The 15,574-nt window shown below is 48.6% G+C and overlaps 1 protein-coding gene across 1 annotated transcript; it reads right to left on the bottom strand.

Annotated features, from left to right (window-relative positions):
- Nucleotides 1-9,220: 9,220 nt before the first annotated feature.
- FOXI3 (forkhead box I3) lies at nucleotides 9,221-14,548 on the bottom strand. The gene is made up of 2 exons (XM_058550727.1): nucleotides 13,757-14,548; nucleotides 9,221-10,785 (listed from the first exon to the last, which is right to left on the bottom strand). Exons 1-2 carry the CDS (start codon nucleotides 14,475-14,477, stop codon nucleotides 10,157-10,159), a joined length of 1,350 nt encoding a protein of 449 aa, XP_058406710.1. The 5' UTR covers nucleotides 14,478-14,548; the 3' UTR covers nucleotides 9,221-10,156.
- Between the last annotated feature and the right edge of the window lie 1,026 nt (nucleotides 14,549-15,574).

Here is a 15,574-nt window from a genome sequence, read left to right as displayed (position 1 = left end):
ATTTCTCAGCTTTTTTGTTTTTTCCTTTAGGTGAGACAGGAAGACTAGAGGGGGTTGAAGTTGGGCATTTCCTTTCCCCCAGTCAGTTATGATTTGATGAAATAAATAGGGTGGGCCATTGTTTGGAGAACAGAATACTCTGGCTTATTTCTAAATGATTACTTTTTCCTTCCCCCATCAGAGCATGAGAGAATTTTTTCTCCAATCTTCTCTCTGAGAAGAGTTCTTAGAGGTAAAACTCAGGAAAGTATGGGGACTTCTCAAGACTGGGCCCCCAGAGTTTTTAACTCCCAAGCTTGTCCACCCTCATCTTCCAGCAATTTGTCAATTACATTTTAAGTTTTCCTACCAGTACTGGCTCCAGTGGCAGGAGTAAACTTTGCTTCCAGTGAACTGTGATTCTCAGTATCCATCCCTCTTTCCATTTTGTGAGGCAGTGGTTTGACCTAAATTCTCTGATGAATCTAAGAAAAGTTGTTGATGTTCAGTTTGCTCAGCTTTTTCTTATTGTGAGCATGGAAGTGATAACTTCCAAGCTCTTTGCATGTCAGAAACCAGAAGCCTCTCAATTAATATTTCCACACCAATGACCCAATTTAAATTTCCAGCTTAGGCTTCTCCTCTGAGCTCCAGAATCATCTATGTTCCCACTTGAATGTCTCAGAGGCACCTCAACTCAATGTATCTAAGACCAAATTTATGACCCTCCCGCCTGCCCCTACACCAAATAACAACTGATCTTCTTTCAATTTTCCTCATCTCAGAAATGGCACCCCTGCTAGCCAGTTTCCCAGGCTATCATCCTTATACCTTCTTCTCTTACACCTCTATATCCAATGCCTCACAGTCTTGTTGATTTGACTTCTTTGATACCTTTCAAAAGAATCCATGTCTCTCTGTTGTCACTATCTTAATCCAAGCCACTTGCTGATCAACTGCAATAATGCCCCACTCTCGTCCACCTCATTCCTGAAGACTCCACTACCTCGCCCACCCATTCACAATGCAAATCTGATTATGTCCCACAAGACTGCTCCATGTGTCTCAGCCCTCTGCACCCCATTCAGCCCCTCTAGCATCCTGGGGCATCTCTGGCCACAGGGACTTGGTAGGTTCTGCTCCCTCTGTCTGGAATGCACTTTCCTTCCTCTCACTTGGTCCATACCTGCCCACTTTTCAGATCTCCATTGAAGCGTCATGCCCTCAGGGAAAACTTTTCTGGTTCCCCAGGCTGCTGTCCTTCTCTTTATGCACTCACAGAACCCTGCCCTGCCCCTTCACAGCACTCAGGCCACTTTGTAATCACATATTCACTAATGAGATGATTTTCTTGATGTCTGTCTCCTCCACTAGAGTATAAACTCCAAGAGAGAGGGGAGGAAGTCTGTTTCACTCACCGCTGTGTCTCCAGCCCATAACACAGGGCCTTGCACAAAGCAGCTGCTGAGTGCTTAACTTAACTCTCCCATCCCCATTCTGATTCCTCCCAGGTTTGCATAGCCAGCCTGGTCCTCCCTTCCAATCTCACTCTACAGACTCCAGCTCCCGCTGGAAAGGTCTTCCCAGGTGATCCACAGACAGTTCTTCTTCTTCTGGAGTGTCCTTATGTGGTGAACGGCACCACCCTTTACCCCATTACTTCAGGCAGAACCCCAACAGTCATCTTGGGGGTCTTCCTTCTCCCTCAACCACTGCTTTCAGGAAATCACAAAGTTTGCCTCTCCCTACCTCCTAAATGTCTCTCAGACCTTCCGTTTTTTTCTTCCCCATTACCCCTACCCTGCTTCAGACTCCCATCGCCTCTTGCATGTATTTCTACAGTAGCTTCCACAGGCATCTCTCTTAGAAGATCTTGTCCTTCCAAAAGATGTTCCACAAAGAACTGTATTTGAAATACAAATTTCATTCTTAAAATGAAATTTGATTCATTTCTGTTCTGTTCACTTCTGCCCAATCCTATTCTATTGATGGGTATTATCAGACTGTAGATTCCGCCACCAGGCCTTCGCTCTGCTTCCGCTCCTCCCCCAAAACCTGTTCCCTCCCTCCCTGCCCTCTTCCTTTCACCACCTCCCACTCAGGTCAGGGTTGGGGCCTCTCCCAGGGATTCCCTCTGCACCCTACACTTCTCCCATCAAAGCACTGTCACCCTGCTGTTATCCTCTCTTTGCTTCTTCTCCTCAACTAGAGTGTGAGCACCATCCTTACACGGTCCTCGATTCTAGCTGTGTCTCCTAGTAGGTATAGACAGTGGTTAGTAAAAATCACTGAATAAATGAAGGGGCACCACATTTGGAAGCATCAGAATGAATCATGATGCTGCCCTTTCAGAGGAATCTTAGCACATAAGATGCTGGAAAGGAGGATTATTGCCGCACAAGTGCCAGACCCACTACTACTTTAGCAACGGCAATGATCCTGTGATGGTAGGAGGTGTATGTTCTCAGTAGTTCCTGAATCAAGCAACGTAGATATAGCAGGACATCAGGCCCACACCTGAGCAGGCAGTGGAGGAGGAGGGGTCTGTGGCTGACATTGCTGTGATGTGTGGCAGCCATCATTGGCTGCACGGCAGTTAATCCTTTCGAAGGAAAGTTTTTAAAAGTCCACTGCAGTAGCAATGCTTTGGCTCTTACCACCGGTATGCAAAGCAAGGTGCGGTGCAACAGCTGCTATGGGTGTTTTTTTTCCTTTCCCAAACCTAGTCGAGGGGGAGAACTTGAAAGTCTTCTGGCTAAAACGAGTGCTGGGGCAGCTGATGGGTGGATGATCAAAGGCTCCAGGTGTTTGGCTGAGATGCTTGGCTCCAGGAGAATGCAGGGGAGGTATGAACGTGGAAGGGGTAAGTGGTGTTGGAGAAACGGGGGATGGCTGAGTTCTAAATCCAGGCTAAACATAGCCAAAATTCTTGGGGTTTTGCCCATTTAAAACTGAAGGAGAAAGATAACTTTTTCTATTTTATGTCCAGAGTGATGCCACAGTCAGGCAAGTGAGGTATATCATAAATAAAAGTCTCGGGAAAGTGTAGGCTCTGTGCCTCGGTTTCCCCATACAGGGAGGAGGAACAATGTCCCTTTCTCTTAAGATCAATATGACAATTATTTCTTTTTGAAATAGGAGGAGATAGACATGAATGGGGTCACCTGAGAGTGCAGCTAAGTGAACCACACCATGATCCCCACTCTGGTCCCTGCTCCGCTGCTCACCTCTCATCCCCAGATATTACCCTATTATCATAACGTCTTTGTTTTATTTTTAAATCAGTGATTTGGTTAAGGTGGGGAGAACAGAAAGGCAGCCTGAGGGGAGTTGTAGAAGTGAGGAGGGATCGGATGCTCAGGGACAGCTGCTCCGGAGACGGGCCCGTGAGCGGAAGCCCGAGAAGATCTGGGGAACTGAGCTCTCGTGGCAGAAGGCATAACTGCAGAGGCCCTAAAACAGACGAGTTTGGAATATGTGAGGGGTTCCAAAGCGCTGAGTGGCTGGAGCCAAGTAAAGGGGGTTTGTGGGAGGAGAGGGGAAGGGGCTGGTTCATGCAGGGCCGCGGAAGAACTTTGGAGCTCGCTAGTAATAGAAGTTACCAAAAGGTTCTAAGTAGGAGAGCAATATAATCGTACTTATTGTTGAAAGGATTCCTCTGGCTTCCAAGTAGAGAATGAGCTGGGAACATGAATGCAACGTGAATGGTAGGGAGCCAGGAGTTGAGGCTGGGAGGCCAGTTAGGAGGCTGCTGTGGCCCCCCAGGCGAGAGATGCAGAGATGACAGGTCAACTGGTGAGAAGTCATGGGCTGGAGACCAATTTTGGATACTAGAGCCAACAGTTCTTGCTTTGGGCTTGGACATGGGGTGTGAAGAAAACAGAGGAAACAAAACAAGAGTCAGTAGGTGTTTGGTACATTTATTAACTGACTCACCGGCTCACTGGAGTTGATGACTGAACTTCTCTTCCTTGCGAGGCTTCCATGGCTCCCCAGTGACGGCTGTTTGCCAAAGTTTTGACTGTTTTTGCCTTTTTGTAATAGGAGGCTAATAATACTCACCCTCCAAGGCTATTGGGCAAACAAATGGATAATATTGACATCAGGCTTTCTGAGGAAAGACAAGTGGAGGCTCTGTGAGTGGATGCCAAGGCCTTTCTCGATGTACTGTTAGGCAAACACACAGATTCAGTATAAATAGATATATTAACCCTCTCAAGAGCCCTGTGAAGTAGATGTTGCTGTATCCATTTTCCCAGGAGAAGGCTGAGGCCTAGGGACTTTGTATGCTGGGCCACAGTCACAATGCCTGTGGGGTCGGCCCAGGTGTGCAGAGTTGGAGGTGAGCAGTTACGGAGTGGGGTCAGTTGGCAACAGCCTTGGCGGTCACAGGGAGAAGAGGTCCTCATGCTTGTTAACATCCCGCTTTCTGATCCCAACGTGGAGCAGCAGGATCCTGCACTGTGGTTTGCTTAATGCATTCCAAGAGGGTAAACTGGGGAGGAGAAACTCCAACACACTGGTAGCTTGGAACCTCCTTTGAAGTGCAGTGTGGAGAAGTCAGCCTCTCTGCACGCCAGGGGTGGGTGCTGAAAGCGGGCAGCCAGGAGTGCTGGAAGGCGCCCACCTAGGGCTGCAAGGGCTGACTCTAGTCACGCGCCGAGGCCCTGGGGCCTTGAAGAGAGCTCCACTTGACTGCGGTTGTTTCTTTCGATCCAGAACCACCACCGCTTTGAATAGTCCTGGTTCTCATCTCCGCCTAGCACGAGCCACGGGAAAGGGAAGGGGTTAAGGAGGAGCGATGGAGCTGCAGCCTCTCACCCCGGGACAGGGGCATGGCTGCTGCTCTCCCAGGAGATTAAACCATTCTGTCCCCACCACTGCCACTGGAGGCCGGCAGCTAGGTGGAGGAAGCTCAGCCCCACCCTGCGGATCCTCCCCACCCTCTGCACACCTATTCCAGGCTTCTGCCGTGCTTGCTAAGGGTCTGAGTGGGTCTTAGTTAGCTCCGTATCCTCAATGCCCAGCACAGGGCCTGATGCCCAAAGGGATTTGCTGAGTCAGTGGATAAATTTCCCATGAGTGCAAGGTTCCAAACCAGTATCTCCAACATCTGGCTTCCTTTGGCAGCTTCACAGCCCCAGATCTGGGCCTCTGACCTGGCTGCTGGCTGATCCTGCAAAGGAGGACATGTCAAGGAAAAGTGACTTCCCTTCCCACAGCTTACCTTCCTGTAGCCACAAAAAAGGAGCCCCAGACATAAAAACCAACCTCAGGGAGCATGCAAAGGAAATGCCAGAAGGGAACATCACTGAAGGGGAGGCAGTGGGGCAGGAGTCTGGGCTCTAAGCCCAAATTTGCAACCAACAAGCTGTGTGGCCTTGGGCAAGTCACTTAACCTCTCTGTGCCTCTCCTTTCTCATCTTCAAAATGGAGAGGCAGTATAGTAGGTAAAGGCAGGTGGGCTCTGACATCAGATGGCCTGATTTTGAATCTGTTTGACCACTTACCAGCAGCAACCACTTAGATTTTTGACCATCACCCAGTTATACAAACTCCGTGGTCCTCGGTATTTTCATTGGTGAATGAATAACAACAGTATCGGGCCGGCCCCGTGGCTTAGCGGTTAAGTGCGTGCGCTCCGCTGCTGGTGGCCCGGGTTCGGATCCCGGGCGCGCACCGACGCACCGCTTCTCCGGCCATGCTGAGGCCGCGTCCCACATACAGCAACTAGAAGGATGTGCAGCTATGACATACAACTATCTACTGGGGCTTTGGGGGGAAAATAAATAAATAAAGTCTTTAAAAAAAAAAAAAAGAATAACAACAGTATCTACTTCACAGAGTTGTTGGGAGGGTTAATATAGCCATTTTATATTTAATATATATATTTTAGGACAGTGCCTGGCACCTAACAAGTGCGTTATTATTATTGTAATGTTTACCTGTTTTAAAATGATAAAGGACTGCTCTCCAGGCCTCCCAGGGTTTTGGTGATGATCCCCTGACATCGTGAATAAAAAAGCAGGGAGGAATTCAGTAGGTATCTGGTCTTTTTTGACCTTTTTTGTTTTCAGATCTGACAGGAAATTCCTTCTTTCTTCAGTGGTGCCAGCCACTCAGCCCCACGCCCCAGCTGACTGCTTTCCATGACAAAAGGCAAGGCGGTGTCGGCCGCCAGGTCTCTACCCAGAAACCCGCAAATCCCTGCCTCAGGAAAACTCCAGGGGTTTCTTTTTCATGAACAACCTCAAGGTTTAGCTACTAAAGCAGCTCAAGAAAACAAAAACCAGTTAGACCCTGAGGATTCAGGCTCCGTCCACGTTCTGGGAAGCCTCAGGGAGGAAAAGAGCAGAGTTTGGGAGGTTCCTCTGGTTGTGACTTTCCTCATGGCCAAGGAGGGACTTGTAAGTGCCCTCGGGGGCTGGGGGAGGAGTCGGGGTGCAGACACAGTTTTCGAAGCCCCTAGGCCCCCCAGCTGCCTTTGCCCAGTAAGTTCAAGAATGGGATGAAGGATCTAAAAGTATCCAGAAGGAAACCTGAAACCTGCTTGTTAGTTTTTTGAATTCTCCTTTGCCCCATCTTACTCTGAAGGGTACACTAGGTCCTAGAAGGCTGGAAGGCAGCTGCTGTGCCAGTGGCCTCAGCCTGGGCTGCAACTTGACATTAGTCCCCAGGAAAACTCAGAGAAAGCAGGACGCTTGACTATATGCCACGGGGCCACATCTTTTCCTCTGCACTATCCTGAACAATGGAAAGTGAAGTCTAGCTCAGATCCACAATTTCTGACCTGGTTCCCAGGCAGAAAATTTTGCAGATGCAGGAAACTGGTGCCAGTTGGAGTGCTGCTGCAGATTTTGACCTGGCAACATCACAGGCATTGGCCCTTGTCCCTTTCCCTTTAATCCCACGCCCAGCAGGATGCAGCTCCCTGATGGAGACTGGCCCACAGCACAGCTTCTTAAGTCCTGGGAGTGAGGACTGAGCTGCCTGCCGCCCTTCACAGTTGTGCAGATCAGAAGATTCTTCTCTTCGCCTCTGTTCTCATAAATGCCATCATTCTGGCATTTAATATCCATCAACCACCCGGATCTAGATACTTCCAAATACAGGTTAATCACGTTCTTTTAATATGTCTTTCTTCCCAGGAAACTCTCCTGCCTGTCCCCCACGCCCTTGCAAAAAAAAAAAAAAAAAAAAAAAACTAATAACCCAGATAGTTTATTATTGTTTGGTCAAAATTATTCCCAGCCTAGGTCTCTATTCATAGAAATAATTAGATGCCAAGAAGGAAGCTACCATAAGAATCTACAATGAGTAACTAAAATATCGGAGGAGTCTCTCTCCAGCGTGACAGGCACACTGGTAGATCGAAGTTCTCAGAAACGCCTCAGGTATTGGGTTGCCCCTGCTCACAACTCATTTTCTTTAGAAAAGGTATCACATAGGACAGAAACTGTCCTGTACCAGAAGCCCAAGGCTGAATTCATTCAGGGCTCAACTACTAGCCTAGGACCTAGGACTTTGTGTGGGGGAGTCAGGGGGCTCCGTTTCCTCACTGGCAAATTGTGGGCACTGGTCTAGATCAGTGGTTCTCAACGAGGCTTAATTTTGCCCCCAAGGGGACGTTTGTCAATGTCTGGAGATTCTTTTGGTTGTCACAAATGGCCAGGGCAGAGGGGGAGTACTCCTGACATCTAATAGGTAGACCAGGGATGCTGTTAAATATCCACTGCAACCTCTACAACAAATTATCCAGCCCCAAATATCAATATGCTGATGCTGAGAGACCTTAGTCTAGAAACCTCATCTTTCAGGTTTCTTCTAGATGGGGCCAAGTTCAACAGTGTCCTAGCTATTTCCTTGGAAATGATGGGCAGCCTGTGGCCCCCCTGAGGACCACAACACCCAGAGCTCCACCTAAAGAGAGCTGCTAGCTCTCGAGGCCTTACAGCACCGTTTCCTTCCACAACAGAAGACGTCTGATGCACTGAAATTCACTTTAATCTAAATGACAGAATCGTTACTTTGTTAAAAATAAATAAAATGCTCATGTGCCTATAGACCCTCCCCAAAGAGTAACTGCTTCATTCACAACGAAACAAATGAACAAATCCCATGAAAAATCAGTCACTCTCTCTCAACACGTACCAAGTCCCTGTCGTGGCTTTGGTACCATGCCACCTACATCTCTATTCTGTTAGGGAAAAAATGCTGAAGACAGAAAACCAGTAATGCCTAAAAGTGGCCCAAAGTCATCCCACTTAAAGTTTATTTCATGTGATTCTCAGCATGCAGTGTACTTTCTTGGGAAAAAAATGTTTTGTCCCAGTTCACATTATAAATTAATTTACAAATATAAAATTGCATTAGAAACAATATTTATAAAAGTTCATATGATTTTTTCACATAGAAAAATATCCATAGAAACTGGTGTTTTGTACACACAATATGGGGTAGGTAGTCTCTTTGGTTGTCTTTCTGCATAATACTTACAAAGTAATGGCAGTTTTTTATACCTCAATAAACTGTTTAAAAAATAATTTTCTGTGTGTATATTTCAAAATAAAAATTTGAGTAATGTTGTGAGAGTCTCAAGAAAGAATACACAAGGAAAAGTTAGAAATTTTTCACAATGCACTTGTGTTTCTTTTTCTAAAAAAATTAAAACCCCAAACCAGTAATGCTCCTATCAAAGACCCAACAACATGGTACAAAGGCAATTAATAGGACATTATCTTCATCTTAACGCAACACTATTCCAATAAAATCCAATAAAATCAACAACTATCTGCATTTTAATTAATACTTTTTGGATAAGTTCAAACAGTGGCTGAATGTCTGCCATGTACTGGGCACTCTGCTGCGCACTGGGACGATGACCATAAAAATTATTCAAATGAAGATACCTCTTGACAAGTAAAAGGGAATACCAAAAATAAATTATTTTTTAAAAAAATTTTTGACCACAAATGGTTCCTTTAAAAATTATAAAAATTCCATTCAAAAACTATTTTTAACAGAATTCCAATACTTTGTTAAAAAAATGAAAAATCCAGGACACATGCTAAAAGGGATAGGACATCAAGTTAACTAGGACAATGGTCACCCCAGATCTCAGGCCTATGGCAGCAGAAGTAAGGCAGAGGTGGTGTCCATCCTCACTGCTCAGGGGAACATCTCAGGTGATATTTATTTGAACCAGAATCTTTGGTCAAATGAGATCTAGCTCATTCCTACCTATGGACGCGGGCACCTTTGTTTTTTAGGAACTAGAACACAAAGCTTTACAAGCACCAGCTCTGGAGCCAGATTGCCTGGACCTGATCCTGGCTCCGTGACTTACTATCTGTGTGGCCTTGGGTGGTTACCTAACATCTTGGAGTTTCACTGCCCTCATATAGAAAATGAGGAGTTGTAATAATACCTACCTCCCAAGGTTGTTGTGAAGATTAAATGAGTTAATACATATCAAGTGTCTAGAACAGTGCCTTGTACACAGGGCTTGCCTGGGCACTTTTATTGCTGTTAGTAACTACCACGTACCAGACACTGAGCACAAGCAGAGGTGATTCGTGAGCTGGACAGAGCTCAAGGATTTGTGGTGTTTTCTACTATAATATTTTTAAGACTTTCATTTGTGGCAAGAAATACAAATGGAAGTCTCCAGTAAAATCCAGATATCTGACCTTTCTAGAAAAATCTGAATGCTGCCAGGCAGGAAACAACTGGCTGCCCACCGCAGCTTTCAGCTGCTCAGTCCCAACCACACCCTTCTGCTTCAGTTGCCGACTGCTACCTTTTTCCTACCCAATAACTTCATTTGCTTATTTTCTAGCCAGCCCCGATAAACATTTGAGCTTGTAACCCTGATATACAGTGATGAACAAAACATGGTCCCTGCCCTCACAGGGCTCACAGGTACTACCCCAGAACAGAGTGAGGTGCATTTCTCTCCAGGGAGGCCCTTATCCAGAGAAACCTGTAAAAGCTTGCTGGGTTGTAGAAAGTATTATCTACTATACCCATGCTACTCCAAGTGTGGTCAATGGACCACAGGATCACTCGGGAGCTCCAGAGAAATGCAGAATCTCAGTTCCTGCCCCAGACCTACTGCCTTGGAATCTGTATTTTAACAAGATCTCAGGTGTGCATATTCAAGTCTGAGAAGCAGCCTCTATACCTCAGAGCCCTCCCGGGGGTAGATGAGGCTGTTGACCATGCTGAAGTTGTAGAAGGGGCTGCTGAAGGGGCTGCTTTGACCCCCGCTGGTGCTGGCAGGGAAGGGGCTGTAATAGGAAGACCTCTGGCTGCCGCCGCCATTGCTGGTGCTGGTGTTACTCAGCTGCAAGGTGTCTGGCGAGGCCTCCGAGATGGAGCTCGGGGGGAATGTGCTGCTGGATGGCAGCTGGGTCCCCTGGATCCCTAGGTGGCGGCTGCCAGGGAGAGCTCGCTGGGTGCTCCCACTGCTGCTGACACTTAAGGTGCTGAGGCTGCTGAAGAAGGTGTTGAGGCACGGGGTGGAGGTGAGCATGGACCCTCCTGGGGAGGAAGCAGTACTCTTGGTGCCCTCTGGAGGCTCTGGGGACTGGGGAGGCCTTAGCAAAGCGGAGGGGCTGTCTCCTTCTGGCTTCCCACCCACTCCAGACCCCAATCCTGAGGAAAGCCCTTCTTCTGATTTTGATGTCCCTGCGGCCACTGTGGAGGTGCTGCTGGCCTCAGAGCGGCGCTTTCGCTTCCGGCGGAAGTTCCCGTTGTCAAACATTTTCTCACAGTTTGGATCCAAGGTCCAGTAATTACCTTTCCCTACGGAGATGAGAAAGAAAGACGAGTCAGAGAAGGATCTAGCTTATGGCCATGTATTCAGCTTCAGTTCTGGGAGAAGGAGGGCAGACTCTCATTAAACACTGACAAAGATGCTCAATCCACTCTGCCGTTTAAATTTATCCTTTTGGGAGAGATTTTATTCTTTACCTTCAAGGAGAAATCTGGAACAAAGATGTTCTGGCCACTTCTACCTCCTCCTGGGTAGTGTCTGCTACTGAAATCTTAGGAACTAACTCTATTCCCAAGGCTCTTATAATTACCCAACACCCTCCCTTCTAGATCCACATTGTGCCCTTGCAAAATTATGGAATTCTGGCGCAACTTAAACTTGAGCCTCTGTTTATTTATAAAAATAGAGATAAAAATAGTACCCACTTTATAGGTTGGCTGTGAGGGTTAAATGATATCTCTGCATAGTAGCTGGCACACAGTAAGCAGTGAAAAAACAATATCTGTCATCATTATTTGCTGAATGGGTACAATACTCACCCCTACAAAAATACCCCACTGGAAAAAGGCAATCTCAAATACCCAATCCTCTGCCTTGCCATACAAAAATGACAACAAAAGTTGTTACTGAGCAATCAATGGTTTTAACAACGCCTTGGATGGCATATATTCGGGGTATAAGGAAGCTACCGGAGTCTACCTCCCCTGCTTACCTTGGGCAGGAGGCGCCCCTGCCTCTCTTCTAAGCTTTTCCTCCACTGGGCAAATCTCGGAGATCAGAGCCCCATTTAATGCATGCAATGCTACCTAGTCTCCTGCTTAGAAAATTTCCCTCCATCTAGCACAGCTGAGGTAAAAAAGATCTATCATCTTGGAGGATTTTGTCTCCCAACACTTTTTTACTTCTGGTAAAAATCTTTGGCATCTGAAAGGAGTGTTAAGCACTTATCTGGCAGTGAGTGCTTTACACGGATAACTTCAGTTACTCCTCACCACTCCTCAATATTACTGCCTCTATTTTTCAGGTGGGGAAATTGAGGTGCAGATTGGTTAGTAACCTGCCATATTCCCAGTTAGCAATGACAGAGTCAGGATTTAACCAGGCTGACTCTGGACTCAGCATTCTTAACTAACCACTGTTAAGTTGCCTCCACAAATTAGCACCCACTCCCTCACACCCATTATCTCTACTGACACATTTTCTGCAAATAGTTGCAGAATAAAATTTATTCATACAACTACCATCTAAATAATAATATCGATCAGGATAGATTTAATAATAAATAATAAATATTAAATAATAAAACCTATCAGGATAATTATATTGTGCCACCTGGATACCAAGTGCTTTGATGAGCCACTAGCCATAGATCCCTGAACTTTTTAGAAAGTCCAGAGGAGTATACATGACAATTTACATGATGATCTCAGGTGATTTAGAGGCCAAATAGGGAAGATGCATATTCTAGAACTGCATGCCCTGTCCAATACAGTCCCCTGTAGGCCGGGCCAGCCTGGTGGTGCAAGCGGTTAAGTGCCCGCACTCCGCTTTCGTGGCCCAGGGTCCGCAGGTTGTCACGCCATGCTGTGGCTGCGTCCCATGTGAAGTAGAGGAAGGTGGGCACAGATGTCAGCCCAGGGCCAATCTTCCTCGGCAAAAAAAGAGGAGGGTCAGCATCGGATGTTAGCTCAGGGCTGCTCTCCTCGCGCGCACAGTCACCTCTGGGCACACGTGGCTGCTGGGCACTCGAGAAGTGGCTAGACCAAGTGACATGTGGTGCTTGAAGACTCAGTACCAGAAAATAAAGTATCTCACTAATAATGTTTATATTTGTTATATGTTAAAATACTGTTTTGGGTTACTTAAAAAATATTAAAAGTAATTTTACCTGTTTCTTTTTACTTTTTTAATGTGGCTACTAGAAAATTTACAATATAGTTTGTCCTGTATTTTTATTGGAAGGCACTGCTCTAGAATGACTTCAGATAAGAATACTCCAGGGTATTTACAGAATTGACATAAAATCCTGGATCTCTGTAGTGTGCATCTGAAACGGTTTTCTTTCTCTTCTCTTTTTCCTATCACAACTCTGCCGCCACCTCCCTCGTCCTGGGCTCCTTCTGAAAACCTCAAGTAGGATTCTGTTTCTCATTTTTGAGCTTTTCTCCGCCTCCACTTCCCAGGGAAGAGGGAAACCACTAACACCCCACTGTACCCCAGCCCTCCTCACCCCAGGGCTTAGATCAGAACAAAGCAAATCTGGGGTTTTCATTTTTACATTTCTAAATTATTAGGGTACCAAAATCACGATTTGCAGGACCCAGCTCAAGTTCTCGGATCCCTCTGCCCCCATCTCACGATGCCTGTGCCACTATCCTCACATCGTCTCTCTCAAGGTAGGCACAGTGCTTGTTTCATGAAGGACACAGGTTGTCTCTTACGAACGTGATGCAGGAGGCAGCGCATCTGTGGACAGCTGTTCCTCTAGGTCTCTCACCACCTCTTTTGTGAAATGTGATGGGCTTCTCAGCTCACCTGAATCCCTTTAAATTATTCCTTATCTGAGAGTTCACCAGTTCTTATTGCCACTCTATCTCCCCGTAACTTGACCCTCCCTTCAAATGGCTTGATGAACACCACCCACGGGTGGCTTTCTGCTTGAGGATATCGGCTTTTTCCTTTGTCTCTAACTGGCTAGCCTCTGCGTGTGTGTTCGTGGGTGGGTGTGTGGGTGTAAGAGTGTGTGGGAGAAGGGACGAGCTCCTCCCTCACCAGGTCCTCCCTCGAGGATCCTCTGATACTTCTCTTTGTCCTCTGGCTTCTCCTCGCACTAATCACACGAGGTTCAGGTGGCTGTTCCTCCATCAGCTCCCATCCCCAGTTAGAATAAGAAGACTCGGCGTGGATCTTCAAGCCAGCCACACACAGACCCCCACCTCGCCCGTGCGCCGCCTCCCCGCCCACCCGCCGGCCGGGAAGCACCTGCGCGGCCGCCCTCACCTGGGTCGTCCTCGTCGCGAGGCACCTTCTTGAAGCAGTCGTTGAGCGACAGGTTGTGGCGGATGGAGTTCTGCCAGCCGGCCTTGCTGCGCTGGTAGAAGGGGAAGCTGTCGGCCACGAACTGGTAGATGTGGCTGAGCGTGAGCTTGCGCTCGGGCGCGCTCTGAATGGCCATGGCGATGAGCGCCGAGTACGAGTAGGGCGGCCGCACCATCTTCATCAGGTCCTCGCGGCTGGCCATGGACAGCCAGCCCAGCTCGCCGGGCGCGGCGGGCCCCGCGGGCGAGGCGGGCGCGGCGGGCGCGGGTTGCGCGAAGGGCCGCTGCGCGCAGCCGAAGGTGCTGGCGGCGGTGGGCGGCTGCAGGAAGGGCCCGGCCGCGCCCCCGGGGGGCGGCGGCGGCGGCGGGGCGCCCAGGTACGCGGCGGCGGCGGCGGCGGCGGCGGCGGCGGGCGGCCCGCCCACGCCCGGCCCGTTGAGCCACAGGTAGGGGTTGGCGGCGGCGGCCGGCGGCGCGGCGTAGTCGGCCAGCCCGTAGGGCGCCCTGGCGGCCGGGGGGGCGCCCGGGGCGGCGGCGGCGGCGGCGGCGGGGGGCAGGCCGGGCTGCGAGTACACGCCGAAGTTGTCGCCGCAGTAGAGAGCCATGTCGGCGGCCGTCGGCGGGTGCGGCGCGGCGGCGGCGAGGGGCGAGCGGGGCTGGTCTCGCCGCTCGGGCGAGAGCATCCCTTTGGGGGCCAACCTTGCGGCCCCGCCTCGGCCCGCGCTCGGCGACCCGGACTCCGGGCGGGGGTTGGGCGGGCGCGCGCGGGGCGCCTGCAGCCGGCCTCTTATAACCGTCTGCGGCGCGCTCCTCCCGGGCCGGGCCCGGGGTTGGGCGGCGGCCCGCGGGCCGGGGCTCTCCACGCCCCCGCCACGCCCCACCTGCCCGCGCACCCCGGAGGAGCGCGCCCAAACCGCGCGCCGCGCGCCCCTGCAGCCCCTCCTCGCCCGGCCCGGGAGCCCGGGGAGTCCGGGGGGCCGGCGCCTCCAGGTTTAAGCGAAAAGCAAGCCAACGTGCTCTTAGCCCAATGATGAAATAAAATAACGAATATTAAAACAAAGAGAAAATACCCGAAACAGTACAACTGTTTGCTAAAAGGTCGGTAAGTTAATTTTGGGCGGCCGCTTAGACCACCTGCCTACCCCTTGAGTTTTTCTACCTGAAGCCTCTACACCTTTTGTCATCGAGTTGGACGATTCACGTCCGGTCTTAACTGACCGGCTCCCAGTCGGAAATAATAGACGTGAATTACAACTCTTTGGGGGTATACGGTAGGTTATATTAACGGGCATCTTTGGTGTGTCCCCTTCTCCTAGGGGATTCTGTGATGGGAGAGACTGAAATCGGTTTTTAATTTCTCTAACCCCGTCTCTCAACATATAATAACTACATGTTGGTTCACATTCGGGAAGTTTGTTCATTTTATGTCCGGTTTGTGCGGTCTATTGGTGTGATTTGTTGTCTTCAAAAACAAAAGGGTGAACGTTTTCGAAGACATTTAAATAAGTGGGTTCGGAATTAGCATTTTAAAACCAACTGTAATTTAAACTGTGCTAGAAGCGCTCATTTACAAAAAACGGTCTCAACGAATTATGGTGTATGACTTGCCCTCTACTTTTGTGTTTTGAAATGCGTCTCCTGCCAGGAAAGAAAAACAAAACCAGTAAAATACTGCGGCGACTCCACATGCCAAGCAATCATTACTTATTGGTTCCGAACAACAGTAATAAGAAAATTGTTTCTTTTACCATTAAAATTATTCCTAAGTGTGTTCTTAATA

Source organism: Diceros bicornis, chromosome 12 (assembly GCF_020826845.1).
Source record: "Diceros bicornis minor isolate mBicDic1 chromosome 12, mDicBic1.mat.cur, whole genome shotgun sequence".
Classification (NCBI taxonomy): Eukaryota; Metazoa; Chordata; class Mammalia; order Perissodactyla; family Rhinocerotidae; genus Diceros; species Diceros bicornis.
The sequence above is the reverse complement of the archived record's forward strand: the minus strand, read 5'-3'. Positions and strand labels throughout refer to the sequence as shown.